Here is a 17,623-nt window from a genome sequence, read left to right as displayed (position 1 = left end):
GCAGAGTCAAACGGAGCGGCCCCCAGGGGCTGCAACGTGGCAATAAATGCCGCGACAGACGCCCGAAATGGAAGAAACCCGTGGACTGAGGCTGGGCTCACAACTGACCAGTCAAAGGAGTGGGCAGGTGGTGCAACTGCGGGGAGGGGGGGGGATATTTTGTGGGTGTGCGGTGCAACTTTTACTTTTATTTTGGGCCGCAAAAAAGAAATGTGCCGCCAAAAGTGAAAATCAAGCAAAAGTTTCGAATACGTAACGCACGAGGGCGTTGCCATTATCCAGACCCTGCAAAGGGGCTGCATAACGGTGAGTGTGTGCTGGGTGGCAGGAGGGGGCAGATAATAGCATTTATTTGACCAGCGAGCGTCGAGAGGGGCCCAAGAATAACTGCGGCTGACCAGCGACCAAGCAGTCAGAAAGTTCTAGCAGGCAAACGCGGCGCTCAGGCCATGAAAAATGGCCAACAGCAAAGAGAATGAGCGAACAAGAGAATGAGGAAAAGAGAGAGAGAGACCGAGAGAGAGAGAGAGAAAGGTGAGGAGCAAGAAAGTATACGAAAAAAATTAAATGAAGCGGCGCATAAAAAAATGCTCCGTAAATATAGTAGGAAGAAAAAAAATTGGGTCTGCCTGTGCTTGTGCCTGGGGTTGGGACGCGCTGCCTGGACAATACTTGGCCTTCATTGTTGTCAAGCAGCAGCCGTCGCCCAACACTCCCCACTCCCCACTCCCCACTGCCCGCACCCCAGCGACCCTTGACAACACCCAACCCGCACACAATTTCCAGCCTGCGTGGGGTTGATTGAGTGGCGCGCCCATTGATGTCGCTGCTGCCGTCGCTGTTGATGGGCCCATCGACTACTGGACCGAGCCTCAAATGGGCTGGTTGGTGGGGGGGGCGGGTGTGCAACTCTCCTGTCAGTTGTTGGCTCTGCTGTGTTTTGTTCCATTTTTATGCGCTCTGCACTCTCTCCACACTTTTCTCCATTATTTTTTACACATTTTTGTTTTGGTTTTTGTGTTTCGCTGTTGTTTTGCACGCTTTTTTGTTTTCGTTTGGCCATTCGCCATGCGACTGTCAGCTGGCTGCGACTGCGGCCGCCCGCTGCCCCCTCTGCCCAAACCGCTGCCTACCTATATATTTCCTAGTGCATCTGTATGCGTGTGCTTGCGTGTATATAGAGAGCCGGTCAAATGCTCGTGAAAATTGCAATGTCTGCAGCTTGCAGCTTTTGTTTGTTGTGGACTGATTGAACTCGGCGCAGCCGAGTTGCGGGCGCGGCAGGGAGCAGCGTAATGGGCTTCGACTGCGACTCCTCTGAGTTCGTATTTGGTTTCGGCTGCAACTGCAACTGAAGCTTACATTTTTATTCACACTGTGTGCCGAGGAAATTGTGCAAGAAATCGCTTGGCTATTGCAAATGGCGGCTCACGTTTTTTACTTGTCTGCTTTATTATCGTCTCTTTTGTTTTCTTTATTTCTGTGTCAAATTTTGGGCATACATTTTTGTTGTTGTTGTTTATTTTTGGATATTTGGGTGATTCTGCAGTTCATTGGATTTGGTCAATGTATAGCGAGGGGCTAAACAGTGCAGAGGAAGGGGTGGGGGTCTATATAATATGCCTAATAGAGACTTTGAATAAACGAAAAATCGAGCTTTAAACATGAATAGCTCAGATTGGTTCGAAAGTTATACTCATTAAACCACAAATTTGCCAAAACAAAAAAATGGGAAAGAAAATAAAATATCGTAATCGAATCTTAATTTAAAATACGCAAAGCTGATACAGAAATTTTTTAATCTTATTTTATACATATTTTACTCATACAGACATGTAAATATAGGTTTAAATATATATATATATGTATGTGTGTATATGTTTATGTGTAAATGATTGGATGTAAGTATTGCGAAAGAGGCTAGGAAATGTTCAATTGTATTTGCATATAACTATATGTATAAAATACAATATTGATGTACCTTAATAAATTAAATATTTGCTTAATACAGCTTTATCACAAATTGTGACAAAACTGATTGGTAAATGTGTATGGGATATATTGGGATATATCAAGAGAAGAGCAAGAGAAAAAAACAAATTTTAAAGCTAAATTCCATTAAACTTGCTCACACACTCGCTGGTAGCTGCTGCAGAAGTTCAATGAACCACATTGGACTCACATAGAGCAGATCGAATCAGATATATGATGTCCTTCTGGCCACGCCCTTAAATGTTAGGCCTGGTCAAGCCATTTACCAGAATACAGTTTGGTTCCATTTGAGACTCGGCATTACCAATTCAGGCATATAAAGCAACATAAATATTAATTGAAAAATATTTTCACATCTCTGAGCGACTTAACAGGCGCAGAAGTAGAAATAAAAGAAAACTATACACAAACAGAGAAATACACACACGCACGCACACACGCATGCTCAATGATGAAATTATGTACATTTGCATTAAACAAAACATTAAATATGCAAAAGTGCATGCAGCTACCGAGGGATACGAGGATACGAGGCGAGGGGGAGCTACCAAAAATATTTGCATCCACACGAACAAAACGGGGGATGGCTGCCAAGGGATACAAAGGAGAGCTGGCCAGCAAGCATGTAGCATATTGCTGGCCACAGCAGGCGCTGGCGACCAAAAATAGAACAAGTCAAATATTTTTCGACAATTTATGAGCCTGTTTCCCCCCGGCCTCTGAGAAATGCATGTCCACCCCATGCTTTCGGCCGCGTGCCGGGAAAGGGTCCCCGTGTGGCTGTTGGTCAGCCTGTAACGCGGGCGCCCCACAAAAAAAAAGATGCCATTTGCAATTAAAGCAAACAAGCAACGCAGTCGATGCTGCAGCCGCTGTTTTCTTTTTATTTTTGCTGGCTACTTTTTGGCAATTGCATTTTTTAACAGGCGACGGACGCGCACCCTGCAAATGGCCAAGTACAGCCTCGACCTCCCCCCAAAACACTCAGACGCCCGGTCGGTTGCAGCCCCTGCCACAAGTCGTTCGCCCTGGTCACATGTGTGAATTATAATTTCGCATTCGGCGTCGCGCTCAAAAGCATGCAACGAAACCAGCAAAAATGTGCTAAAAAAAAGCTGAACGGCAATAAGATACCCTGCATACTGTTTCAGATGGTTGCTAATTTTTTGAACGCATCGAAAGGTATAATTTATATTTTATTTGAATAAGTCGATGACTTTTGTATATTTACATAATATTTTACTTAACCTTAACAAACCTCTATTGCATAACAGAAAGTCTAGACACCAATTTTGTGGTATATTTATTATTTGGCTGAACCCAAGCTACCCTTTTAGACTCACAAAACACAGGGTATACAAAACAAGAAATACAAAACACAAAATACACACACACATACAGACGCACACGCACACGCACACAGATAGAAGTGCCAGGCCCATAATAAGAAGAAAGCAAAAGCCGCCGTTTCCATCGCATTCGCCGCCATCGCATTTCCATTTCGCGCCGGGGCTTTTGCTTATCACTGGGGCTGTCAAGTGCCCAGCATCCTACCCCGCTCCCACTCTCCCTCTCTCTCTTTCTCTCTTTCGCTCTCTCTCTCTCTCTCTCCCTCTGCTTTGGGAAGCAACGCAGCTCGCGCTTTTTGCAATAATTCAATTCATTTTCTATTTTTTGACTTATTTTCATCTGACGGCGTCGCAAAAAGCAAAAAAAAAGTAAAAGTTGTTTCACATTCATCGTTCGGCGGCTTCAAGTGCTCGCTTGATACGATACGTTGAGGGCTGGAGTCGAGGGGTGCCGGCTCATGTGTCCTCCTGATGCTTCTGTCCGGCACTGCCCAGAGTGTGGTCCGAGTGGCGTGGCTATAAATTTGGCGCGTTACCTTTTGTGAGCATTTGTATTGCATACGTTGAGGCGCCTCGCAACTAAGATATTAACGCAAAGAGACAGCCCCGATTGGGCAGACAATAACCCCAGTAATGACGAATTTTGCGAGTACGCCTTGAAATGTGCACAAGTTGATATGAAAATCAATGAAGATTGAAAAGAACTTGATGAGGTACTACTTAAAAATGTTAGTCTCTAAGAAAAACTCTATAGGTTAAGTTCGTTAAAAGTGTTTTGTGGTGCTTGAAAAATATTAATTAAAACAGCTTTATTCTAGAAAATAAATTGCTTTTATCTTAAAATTATAGCATGCATAGCCGAGGAAGTTCATTTTGTGTTGGACCTCTTTTGTGTATATTCTTATTCGAGTGAAGAGAATGTGTGAGATTTCTAAAGCTGAAATCTGTTTCTATTCAGGCTAGCTCATGTGCAATGAGTGTATTCCAGGAATTTTGGCATTCCATACTGCTGCAGTCATCAGTTGTGGCAAGCCTCTGCTCGAGAACTCGCAACAACAAGCTGAGGTCCTTGCGTGTGGCGAGTTGTTATGCTCACAGCTCGAGTGTGCAACATTCTGCTGGTCAGCTGGCAGCTCTTCATCTATTTTGCTACAATTCGTTCGTAACTTAGCTTTTGAGGCCCCTTTCTGTGCTGTACAGGCTCATATAATTTTTGGCTGTCCAGAGCATATTAATGCATATATGTGGGCAAATGTTCGTAAGTGAATGACATCTCTCAATAGGTCTCAGCTGCAGCAGAGTCCATGACACTGCCCTGCTGCAACACGCCCCACTTCGCCACGTCCCCATCAGCGCACTGACTGTCATCATACTAAATCAGTTTTTAATTTCCGCTCATTTGCGAAACTGCTGCGACTGCTGCAACAATAACCAACGCCAGCGCCTCATTATATGCCCCGTTTTGTTCGGCAACTTTGATGCCGCGGGCGCAGCACTAGCCACGCCCCCGCACATAGTGGCAGGCAGCGCGTCCTGGGCTGTGGACTCACTCTACCATTCAATTGAGCGTGTGTAAATATGTTGAAAAGTTAATTCATTGCACATCAGTGCATCAGCCAACACCCGCCCCACCACCAGCCCCCGCCAACTACTACTGCCTGGCATATAGTGACTGTCAGCGTCGTCGGCGGTTGCCGTCTGTTTGCATAAAGGACATGCATACAGGACATTTACGTTGGCTGCTTTTCATTTTTTCCCTCCCTTTTTTTGTTTTTGTAGCTTTTCACCTTTTTTTTCTTTTTTGCGCTCGTTCAATGTGTGTGTCATAAATTTAGTTCGATTTGCTGTTCAACGGCATTAACTTGCTCGTCCTCACCGGGTGGCAACAACTATCGAGAGTCCTGTTTGCGCACTGGCAGCCGCTCCAGCTCCTGGTGTTTTAATGAATTTTGCTGTCCTGGCCAGAGCCCAGCACCTGCTTAAGTAGTTGCGGGTGCTTGTGCTTTCCCATTGCCGTTGTCGTCGCCAATAAATGCCAATTTTCACACTCGCTACCCAATTCCAAGACGAGTGTATTAGTTTTTTTGCAATGTCCGAGTTGCTTTCAATTCGCATTAGCGTAGTTTTTTGGTACAAGGTTGCAAAAAATGTCCTCAAATTTGAAAGCTTCTTTACTAACGGTTGATCCAAGGTCTGTGAAAAATGCATTAAAAAAGTTCATATCAACATAAAGTTTCCTTCCTTCCGAAAGGTCACCAATCCTTATATTAAGTAGACTCTATTCGAATAATGCAACTGGAATACAGAGTATTACGCAGTCGGTTTTAGCTACGTGCAACTTTTTTTAAGTCTTTTAATGTAGTTTTAGCACGCGGCAATGAAATTTATCAAGCGCTTAATTATTGTCCTGGCATATGGCAAATGTCGTTGCATACTTATTGCAGTCAGTTTTGTAATAAATGGACACAGGATACGTTTTTAGAGTGTGTCATTAGATGATAAAGGACAGCATTTGTAGGCGGTGATTTTCAGAGTAGAAAAACATACGTACAAGATGAGAATTAAACGAAATCAAAATGAGAAAAATCATTTATCGACGGTCGATGAAAGCAAATTTTTTTTTATCTTTTATTCGAATGTAAAACAATAAATTGCACTCCATAAAGTCACAAACTAAAAATATATGTTGTGGTTATGAAAAGTTTTTTGTAAAATAAGTTGTAAAATTATAAAGTAATTTGTTATCTTTTTATTCAACTCAATTAGTAAAATGAATATTATTGAAATACTAGAGTATATTTTTGAAGTAAATACAAAATTTAAGTTCGTTGTTTTTATGTGATTATCTGTAAACCTTATGCTAAATCGCATTGCAAACAAAACATGTATCTAGATTGGTTTCCATTGGTTCGGCGAGCATCTAACACCTCCATAAAAATTCATTTAATTATCACTGTGGCCAACAAATTTCTATTTGCATTTATTCCTTGCACATTTAACACTTTTTCTGTACTGTCACGTTCGCTGCTTATTTTTATTGCTTTCTGCCGTGCTTTTTTCTATTTTTTTGTGCTTTTTATTTTGTTTTTGGGTTGTTATTTTGCACTACAATTATGTTAATTTCCTATGCAAATAAAATTTAATTGAAGCTCTGGCCAGGGCACGTCGCGACCCACGACGCCGGAGAAGCCAGCAACCCGCACTTAGGCAACTGCGACGCCCTGGCATTAATGTGGGGCCTCTTTCCTTCCACATTTCCTGGCCAAACGGGCGCGATCTAGCGCCGGCTCCTGCTGGACTTGCAGCGCATTTAGAGAGCGTTGCCAGCATTAATTGCCAATAATTATATTGGTTTACCTTTCTACTTTTTTTTCGTTATTTTTTTATAAATATTTTCTCTATGGCGTCCTGTTTACCCAGAGGCAAGTTCCTTCTTTAAATAATAAATGCTTCGATGGAAAATACGGACGGAATATTTAAGGGCTTTAGCTGCAACATTTTTTATTTAAATAGGATTCTTTGAAATATCACATTTAAAATATATTTACTCTATCTTCTATTCTAACTAAGCAATGTAATTTTGATCGTAAAATCACATTTCGAGCTGTATAAAAACGTTTTTAATTGATTATGCAAAGTAAACAACAACGAAACTAAAATATAGAGACGTTCCTTAATTAATTTAATTTTTAATTACCTAATGTCCTTCAAGTAATATGCCTCCGTTTCAATGCCCACACACTCACACACAAATTGGCAATTGCAACCAATTAAATTTGCATAAATTGCGCTAGAGCCCCTGCCAGCAGGAAACACAATAAGTGTCAAACAATAAAAGTGCGTTGACAATTACAACAAAAATTAAATTAACTTATTAACTCATATAGCCCCCATGTGAAATATTTAAACATGTAAATGAACACTCGGCAGAGCTGACAAAATGTAATATAATACGAGTAAATGCCGCGGCTGTCGCTTAAATAATAATCCAATCAGCAAACATTTGGACCCCTGCGGCACAATGGCCGCCTCCCGTATGGGGGCTGGGCGTGGTCAAACAATTGACAGTGCTGTGGATTATGTAATTACCAAATGCGCAAATATAATTTAATAAATGCAATCACGGCGCTCAATTCATTGGCTGTGTTGTGATTTATGGTGCACGCGGCGTATGCGTAATATTCTGTTGGTTCTCACGCAGTTGCTCTTGTTATGCAATAGTTTTGTCCAGCTTTAAGTTTTAAGTGCTTTAAGCTCATAACTAATTATCAACTTTATCCACTTTGGTTGCAGGACTACGACAAGGAGATCAGCTGCCACAAGATACATTCGCCCAGCAGCAGCAGCAGCCACGCGCACCATCCCTTGCATCACCAGCACCACCAGCAGCAACATCATCAGCAGCAACAGCAGCAGCACTTAGCGCACCACCACCACAACCACAACAACAACAACGAAGATGACATGGAGCCAACGCTGCTCTCGCCCGCACACTCCACTCACTCAGCCTACGACTCCAAGGAGCATGTCAAGGAGCTGGAGTTCTATAAGAATCTCGCGGCCAAGGCTGCCTCGCTGGCCAACCACCAGCGCGATACGAACTCTGCCTCGCCCCTGCCCATGCAAATCGATGCGGATGAGGACGACGCGGAGGATCAGACTGCCGAGGCGTTGCGCCTGCGATGCGAGGAGCAGGCCCAGGCCAAGGCATTTGCGGCACATCTCAATGGAACTAGTGAGTACATATCGAAAACCAAACTTTAAATAGCAGGCAACAGAGATGGAAACTATTATATATAGATGCATAAATATGCTAAACAACCAGCGTATTGGCTTACAATAAGATAATAAGCAGGGAGACTGAAATATAAAGTCCGTTTAAGCTCAGTTACATATGTATATAACATGAGTGTACTTGAATTCTTAAGTTTGTTTTATTGTTTGTACACTGGCCGAGTGTTTTCGACTGACAGACACCCTGTCCTCAGCGGCGAGTCGAATCAAATATCCCCATATCATATTGGATGAGATTTGTAGTGCAATTCATAAATGACACGTATAATATGTTATTCAATCAAGATTGCTATCGATTCTTAACGTTTTCGGAGGCTATCGAGATGGTAAACTCCAAATTTTAGGCATCTCGTTTTAACAGTGTCTGAGGGCGAGCAAACTGGGATACAGACAGCAAGATAAACCGACTTGGTTTTAGATGCTCTTAAGCTCTTTCTCTGCCTATTGCATAAATTTATACAAACATATATATACATATATAAATGAGCTCTGCAATACATAGTTTTTACGGCTAGTACATCTTGATGTTGCTTTGATGATAACATGAAACTCCATTCAAACTTCAGTGCCAAGAATTTCGAGCCAATTCCTAATTAAACTACAAAATAAAAAGTGATAGTTTCCATCCCTGAATAACACATTCACACACTTGCAGTCCTTCGATAGAGTTAACTGGCAATTAGTGCTGGCAGCTTTTAGGGCTGCTTCACCACATTCAAGAGCTCCGTTTGACATTTCTGCTAATTTTTCAACTGCTTCACCAAAAACTAATGAAAACATTTTCCGTGTACCTTTTTGTTTATCTCCCACTCGAACCAACAGTGCAAGACATGATAAATTTGCAAAAATTACAAAATTTGGCCACACTGCAACAACAGCAACATCAGCAACACCAACAACAACAACAGCAGCAGCAGCAGCAGCACCAGCATCAGCAACAGCAACAACATCCGCATTCACATCATTCCCATCATCATCCCGCCACGGCTGCCGCACTGGCAAGTCTTCAGGGCTTAGCCGCCTCCGTGTTCAACTCACCATTGAATCTGAGCGTTGGCGCAGAGGCTGTGACAGCAACAACAACAACAGCAGCAGCAGCAGCAGCAGCTGGTGGTGGAGTCACCTCCACGTCCGCAGCAGCAGCTGCTGCTGCAGCGAAAGCAGCGAGTACCTCGCCCAGCAACAACAATAACAACAACAACAACAACAGCAGCTGCCACAATGGGAACAAGCACAAGACGTCAAAGGGCAACAACAACAACAGCAGCAACAGCAGCGCAGCCGGCAACTCCTCCAGCCAGCAGCCGCAGGATAATCCCAGCAGCAGCAGCTCACCGCATGCCCATGCCCATGCCCTCAACGCGACGACGCTGGCCAATGTGTTGGCTGCAGCGACCGCATCGCCACCGCCAGCGCTCCAAGCGCCGCCGGCGAGCGCGCAGATGCCGCAACTGATACTCGCCTCCGGGCAGCTGGTGCAGGGTGTCCAGGGTGCTCAGCTACTCATACCTACAGCTCAAGGTGGGTACACACACACACACACACATGCACAGGATGTGTGTACAGGGGATTAGTTTTAGTTGTGTTGGGTATCAATAACATAGTTGACTTCACTTGACTTTGGCTTATATCGCAGCCAAAGTCGGTGGCTGGCCGCGTCTATTAAAGCCAAAGCTAAAGCGATTTGGCAATTTTCAATTTCCTTGATTTAGCAACCCATTTGGGCAGTTCCGATCTGAGTCTTAAGTTAGGATTAACGTTTGTTTTAAAGATATAGATTAAAATTAAAAGTATTCTGCTCTCTTAGGGTCGCAGAAATGGCATGTTTACGGATTGCTTTGGTATTCAAAGCTTCGAGCGAGGCAATTTTTAAGATGCAAATTATGTTTGAATCTAATCGATTTAAAATTATGCTATTGCCATGGAAAATAATTTAAATTTGAAAGATACTGGTTCAGTTAAAGCTTTTAGTGCCTTTAACTGTCTTAAAAAGGAATGCCCACAGAAGCACAAATTGCGTTGGACTCTGCCGAAGTCAAAAGTCTATTAACGAATTCATATTAAAGTTTTAATATTAGTACAGAAGTCTTAAATTATCTGCATTCTTCCCTCCCTTCGTAGGCATTGCTGTGCAGACCATTCTTACCATTCCGGTGAGCCCACAGATTCCCACCAGCGAACAGTTTCTACCCAACGCATTCGGCGCTTTTGCCAGCTATCAGCAGCAACAGCAGCAGCAGCAACAACAACAACAACAACAACAACACCAACACCAACAGCAGCAGCAGCAACAGCAACGCGAACAACAACGCGAACTTCTGGCTCCACCGCTGGCTGCGTTGCAGCATGGGCCAGCCTTGCCGCAATTGGCGCAGACTCCGACGAATTTACTGAAGCCTAATCTCTTTTCTACGGGCGTACAGCAGTTGCTGACAGCGCTGCATCCGGAGCTATTTGCAGCCGCTGCCGCCAATCATCAGCAGCAGCAGCGCGAACGGGAACGCGAGCAGCAGCAGCAACAATTGGCGGCAGCAGCAGCAGCCGCAGCGGCGGCGAGTCACTTGCCACATGCCCACCTGGCCGCTGACCTGCGTCGCTCCGCGGAGCGAACACCGCCCTCTGGCTCACCCACTGTGGGCAGTCCGGCGCTGCCGACAAAACAACCACCACCACCGCCACCGCCGGCTGCGGCGTTCTTGCTGCAACAGCAGCTGCACATCAAGCCTGAGACGCAAACGCACCTGCATCATCATCTGCACGGCACGACGACGGCAGCATCAGCGGCACATCCACAGATAAGCTTGAGGCATCCGGATGAGTTGACGGCTCCGCAGCTGGAGCTGAAGCCGCTGGAGCTGAACAGCAGCAGCAGCAGCGTCTCGCCGCCCGCGTTGCCGCCTTCGGCTGCCCTGGCGCGACATCATTTTGGGCACAATTTGCGCAGTGCGGCAGGCTCCTCGCCCAAGCACAGTCCAGGACGCGGCTCCTCCGGTGCAACAGGCATGAATCTCAGCCAGCACCATGAACGGCTCGAACGACGTTCGCACACGCCCACTGCGACTGCCACGAGAACAAGCTCTGGCCTAAGCACATCTAGCACTGCGTCGGTGCATCATGTGCCGCATGAGCGTGGAGCTGGCAACATGCTCAGTGGACGCTTGACGCCCACTGTGTCCACTCCAACCGCTATGGGCAGCAGCAGCAATGAAAGAGGCTACTCATCTCCACTGTTCCGCTCACATTCGCCGCCCGTGCACGCCTTGAACATGGGCAGCTCGCCGCGACTGGAGCGCGACTATCTGGGCAATGGACCAAGTTTGAGCGGTGGCTCCAGCGGAGCCTCAGCCACGGCCACTAACTGCACAGCGACGGCAACGGCGTCCAGCTCCACGGGCAGCGTACTTAGCAGCATCAATAGGTAAACTTTTGGCAGGAATTATTTATTGAATGGATTATCTAAACGTTTGCCTTCTTCTGCTCCCCTAGACTAAACGCCTCTAACGGCGAGCTAACCATCACCAAATCTTTGGGCCCGCCGACGGCTACAGCCACGCGTGCCTCATCCGCCTCACCGCGTGACGATTCACCCTTGCCAGGGCCATCCACATCAGGCGTTTCTCTAATGCAGCCTTTGAAGCTGAGCCCCTCATCGCGCAGCGAGCCGCCACATCTGTCGCCCAATGGGAACGACAATGACAACGACCTGCTTATGGATTCACCGAGTGAGTAAAGATCGACTCTTTTTCCATATTTTCTAATAAGATTAGTTAGCCCTTAACTGTCTGTCGACTCTAAGCCCGTTATTATTTATGTGCCTCATCCTACGATCAATTTTATTTATTAATTTTCTTGCAGTGAAAATCCTTCTATATTTCATGAAATTCTTTAAATCATTTTAAAGTCTCATTTCGGGTTCAGTAAATAAATAAAGTGTAAAAATAAATTTATTCAAGGCAGTCAGCTGGCAAATATGTCTAATGCATCAATTAAATATTTAGAAACAGATAGATATGAATATTTAAGTTTATTCATGATTATTTGAACTTTTAAACTATTTACTAAGAGGCACAAATTCACAGTGGCTTAGAGTTTAACTCTGATTGAAAGCCCTAAGGGAAAATCTAGATCAAGGCTCAAACTACAATATTTTGATTCACACTTATACTTTTATCAAACAATTTTATATATAGAGTTTATTTAGGAATTACACTCTCTCAGGTAAAAATCTGAAGAGTGTTTAGTTCCCTTCTATATACAATTTATTAGTTTTCTAAGAATCTCCGTGCTCATTCATGCCAGCTAATCGCAGCAACTTAGTGAAATGCCTTCTGACAGGCTGTTGCTTGAGATTTGTTTCTTATTCCCCCGGACTTGTTACCAACGCGTGACAGGTTCAACACTGCTGCTAATTTGGCTAACACTTTCGGCTGACATCTTTCAACTTTTGGCAGCGCGTTGCAAAATCTTTGGCTAGAGTTTTGTGCGGCGCTCGTCAAGCAGCTCGCGGCTGCATCAATTATGGACCATGTTCTGGGAAGTCGTCTAAATGCACAGCGAAACTTTTGCACACATGCCACGCGGGCCAGGCCAGAACAAGCTGCTCGAAAAGGCCTGTTGCTGCACCCGCCCTCAGCCACTGTAAACTTGAGGCGCATTTTCTTTTAGAAATTACATAAAATCCTGTTAACTTGTTAGGGCTTGTTTTCATTTAAAACGCAGTCGAAGTTTTATTTCTGTTGCTGCACTCGAATTGCGTTAATTAATGTTGAAAAAGTTGCCGAAAATGACTAACTGCTTATAAGTGTGAGTGCGTGTGTGTGCATGTGTGCGCTTGTGTGTATTTATATCACTCATACGCCACGCTGCACGCCATGTTTTGGGGCTAGCTCTTAATATATCGAATCGCCAGGGTACTGCATCAATTCAACATTATCAACAAGCTGAAAAAACAGCAACTCCAATTGAGCTTTTCACCTGGCACTCCAATTTCATGTACCCTAATCCCTAATGATGAGTGTGTGTGTTGTCTGCGTGTGTGTTTCTGAGTCTTGAATATGCTGACTAATTGTGTAAGCAAATATTTATATTTTCTGTTCGGTTCTATTTTTAATATTTTGGCTAGATAACAAATCCTTATCCGAACCTTTTTAAAATAATATTGCGAGATTTATTTAATTCATTTCATTTAATTTTCATTTAAAACATATTGAAGAGGTAAATGCGAAAAAGTTGTATCCAAGTTTTTGAGAATTTGGATTTAATTTATGTTAAATAAACTAAAGCTTTCTTTATCGTCAGCACTCTGTGCTATTTTGAGCCCGTGTCAATTAATGTTCTGCTCGCTAGCAAAAACAAATGTATGCATGCGTGCATGTATGTATACATGTATGCATTGTGGTAGCAGCTCGCTAAGACCTTAATTGAAACTTTGGATGCATTAAAAATGCAATCAGCACAACAAGAAGGCAAAGCCAGGCCCCAGGCAGAGGCATCAGCTAAACCATCAGCTAACAGGTTTAGTACCACGTAGCGTACGTAGTCTCAATTGCATTGGGGGATCGTTTGCTTCTGCTTCTGCTTCTTTGGCCACTTGCTACTTCGTACTTGATGGCAGCTCTCTAGTGTCGCATCGCATACAAATTGCAGACAATATGCAGCTTAATTACTACTAATTGATGCATACAAAAACTTAAGATGTTTTCGTATTTAATGACATATTTCACTTCTCGAAGCCAAACAAACAACAAAGACGGCGATGACAGCAGCCCAAGTTATGGCTTGGCAAGGATTCAGACAAGGATAAGACTGGGTCTGGTGTGGGGGGTGTGGGTGTGGTGAGGCGCATCTTAATTACCGCTAAAGCTGGGCTGCAGTTACAGTCAAGTGAATGGCTTTGGTTTGGCTTGCTGCCACGCCGCCTGCTGATGGTGTCCTCTGTCTTCTGTCCTCGTCCTGGTGCTCGCCTCCTTGTTGTCGTCTCCTTGTTGTCGCCTGCATATCATTAATAAATAAATCAAATTTCTGTGCGTGTAGTTTGGCGCAGCAACAACAGCTGCTAACAAATTAAGCATATAAAGGCAATAAGTTTTGCCTGCCTTGTCTAATAGACAAGCATAACAAGAGCTAAGTGACAGGGCAATAAAAACAACAACATCCGCATCCAAGTTCTTTCCTGGGCTATATGGCAAATGAGTTTTATCAATTTACCTGCGACACTCTAATAATATTTCGCAATTACCGCAATTAACTGTAATTAAGAGCCGCGACTCGGAGGCAATTTATGGTGTCATTTCGCATTGGCAGTTATTACCGTGAACCGGGCTCGTTAAGAGCCAGTGTCAGTGAGGCAGACGACGAGTTAAACTGTTTGACAGTCGGTTTGACTAACTGGCCGCCATTTTAGCTTATCACTTAAGTAGCGTTAGCAAAGTAAGGCTTGCTTATGCCCACTTGACTTTAACCCTTCAACTGAACGCTACTTTGCAGATGAACCCACCATCAACCAGGCCACCACCAATGTGGTCGATGGCATTGACCTGGATGAGATCAAGGAGTTCGCCAAGGCATTCAAGTTGAGGCGCCTCTCGCTGGGCCTCACCCAGACCCAGGTGGGACAGGCTCTTTCGGTAACCGAAGGACCCGCGTACAGCCAGAGTGCCATTTGCAGGTGAGCTATGAATAGAGGACACGTTACATACGTATCTAATGAAAAATATTATCTAAATTGATAAAAGGAGATATTTACATTAAATATTAGATCAAATCTATTAGCAAAAAATAATAAATAGTTTACAATCGTTTAAGATTAAGTTACGAAAGAATTTAAATTCTGCTTTGTAGTATTCAAGCACGTTCGAGTATTAGCTGGTATCAATCGAATTTTTTATTACACTCAGAGCAAAATCTGTAAAATACAACTTAACATTAACATAAATAACCTTAAGTATTAAGTACTTAATAAATATACAAATTTCTCTGAATTTATTCCTTTATTTTTATGTAAAGCCTTACTATAGTCTCTCTTTATATAATATTAAATTTTTATTATTATTTACCAAATTACCAATTTCAAAAGCTAAATTTACTCAAAATTAATCCAACCTGAGGAGAAAAAGAGCTTAGAAAATCCATAGAGTAAATACATTTTTATTATTTATCAAAAAAAAAAAACGGAATTCTGCATTGTATTGAAACAAATTGAGAACGCTTTAGTTTAAATTAGTTTTATAATATTTCTGGAACCATTTGTAGAGTGCCAGGACATTTTGAACAAGCTATTAAAAGTAAATATATATATATACATATATTGTATGTATTAATATTAATATATCGAACATAATGCTTAATTAGTTAATTATTTAAACAAGTGACAACAAAAATAATGCGAAATTTATTTTATTTATTTTATTTGTTTATTTTGATATCGCCAAATCGCCAACCGTCTCTCCTTCTTCACACTACCGTTTCACAACTCGCTGTCAACCGACTGTCAAAACCCCACGTCAACCGTTAACCGTTAACCGTCAAACGCCAAATGTCAAATGTCAAATGTCGAATGGCAAATACCAATATGCAAGCAGTGCACTCGCTGCGCAGATGTATGCCGCTCAACTGTCGACGCAACAACAGAACATGTATGTGTGTGTGTGTGTGTGTGTGCGTATGTGTGTGAGTGCGTGTGTACAAATGTGTGTGTGTGTGTGTGTGTGTGTGCGTGTGAAAGAAACTTAACTAAAGTGCAAGAGCTCATTTTGTTTACATTTTCTTTTTGTATTTATATGTTATAAGTATGCGCTTTTCCAACACCATCTAATCAAATTGGCCAGGGCATTGCCAATGAGCAATTTTAGCAGCTTTCAACAACAAAATTTGTATGTTTTTTGTAAAGCCAAAAGAATGATAAAGTATGCTACTTGACAATGTCCTGGCACTTTAGTTACGTTTCTTTTACGTTAATCCAATTAGCGCATACAGAGATTCGGTGTGTTACTAAGATACTCTATCCATATACCATGCAGGTTCGAGAAACTCGACATCACACCAAAGAGTGCACAGAAAATCAAGCCCGTCTTGGAGCGCTGGATGAAGGAGGCCGAAGAGAGGTGAGAGTATGGAGGCAGTTCCACGCAACGTCTAACCATACAATGGGCAGCCCAACTAAACTATATCTCTATATATTCCACAGTCACTGGAATCGCTACAAGTCCGGCCAGAACCATCTGACAGACTATATTGGCGTGGAGCCCTCGAAGAAGCGCAAGCGTCGCACCTCGTTCACACCTCAGGCACTGGAGCTGCTGAACGCACATTTTGAGCGCAATACGCATCCATCGGGTGAGTGGTAACTTTCAGTTGACCAAAATGAAAATCCAACACTGGGACTTGTCTAAAATGCATATTCGATTCTCATTATGGATTAGGCACCGAAATAACTGGCCTGGCCCATCAGCTGGGCTACGAGCGCGAAGTGATTCGCATCTGGTTCTGCAACAAGCGGCAGGCCTTGAAGAATACTGTGCGCATGATGTCCAAGGGCATGGTCTAGTAGGGCGTGTACATATAGAGGCCTGCTATATACTGTATATAGTTTGTGTGTATTTTGTGATAGTTTTAAACACTTAGCGTTTAGTTTTTAGGCCATGTAAAGTAAAAGCTGTGTCATAGCATTTACAATAAATGTCAGCATATGTCAACCGCCCCCTTCCCCACACTTCGCCACAGTCAACAAAATTAAATACAACCATGTACTATTTATGACTAACATTATGGACTAACATTTATCATATCCCAAATAGCCTCGAAGTAGGCTAAAGTCTAAAGTCTACAGGCGCAGACCTCTGCGGATTTTAGGGCCTATTTTATGATATTGATGTGCCATTCCAAAAATTAAAATACAAAACAAAAAAAAAAAGAATTATATATATAAATGGGATAGTATATGTATAACAAATTCACAACTAGAGATTTACATTTATCAATTTGTATGGCTAAGCGCAAAACCAAAATGACAAAAAAAAAAAACAAAAAAGAAAAACAAAATGCAAGAAGCAAAATGACACAAGTAAACAAATTCTTTATAAAACGTAAGCTCTTTGATTTAAAAAATAATTGCATTTAATGCGTTGGCTATATTAATATAACGTGTATACTAAAGTGTATTTTATTTAAACAATTTATAAACAAATTATAAACTCTAGCAATTAACGATTCTCATTTGGCCATCAAACCCCTCTAGCCCATAAACAAACGACCCACTAAAATGTATGGCAGCGCACTAAAAATCTAGAATAAGCAAATTTATGTAGCAATTGTCGAAAGCCCAGAACAAAAAATAAAATACAAGAACAAACGTATTTCAATTGCGAAATTCAAATCGTACACAAGAACAAACAAAATCATGAAAAACTGAAAACATAAAAAATATTTAAATAATTGTAATAAAAAACCAACATAATTAAAAAAATATGAATCCCCTTTGCGTTTTATTT

General features: G+C 42.7%; 1 protein-coding gene across 3 annotated transcripts in view; it reads left to right on the top strand.

Annotated features, from left to right (window-relative positions):
- Positions 1–17,205, top strand: part of pdm3 (pou domain motif 3) — a 94,430-nt gene extending 77,225 nt beyond the window's left edge. Inside the window, exons 3-11 of one of the 3 annotated variants that reach the window (XM_032437051.2) lie at positions 7,635–8,076; positions 8,958–9,656; positions 10,257–11,553; positions 11,622–11,857; positions 14,622–14,802; positions 15,716–15,769; positions 16,154–16,237; positions 16,321–16,469; positions 16,556–17,205. In XM_032437051.2, the coding sequence (XP_032292942.1) occupies positions 7,635–8,076; positions 8,958–9,656; positions 10,257–11,553; positions 11,622–11,857; positions 14,622–14,802; positions 15,716–15,769; positions 16,154–16,237; positions 16,321–16,469; positions 16,556–16,680 (3,267 nt within the window). In that variant the 3' untranslated portion in view covers positions 16,681–17,205. Of the gene's footprint in view, positions 1–7,634; positions 8,077–8,957; positions 9,657–10,256; positions 11,554–11,621; positions 11,858–14,621; positions 14,803–15,712; positions 15,770–16,153; positions 16,238–16,320; positions 16,470–16,555 lie in introns of all 3 variants that reach the window. The other 2 variants (XM_032437050.2, XM_032437052.2) reach the window with 2 other exon arrangements.
- The last annotated feature ends 418 nt before the right edge of the window (positions 17,206–17,623 follow it).

Source organism: Drosophila virilis, chromosome 5 (assembly GCF_030788295.1).
Source record: "Drosophila virilis strain 15010-1051.87 chromosome 5, Dvir_AGI_RSII-ME, whole genome shotgun sequence".
Taxonomy (NCBI): domain Eukaryota; kingdom Metazoa; phylum Arthropoda; class Insecta; order Diptera; family Drosophilidae; genus Drosophila; species Drosophila virilis.
Note: the sequence above shows the minus strand (reverse complement) of the source record. Positions and strands in the feature narration are given on the sequence as shown.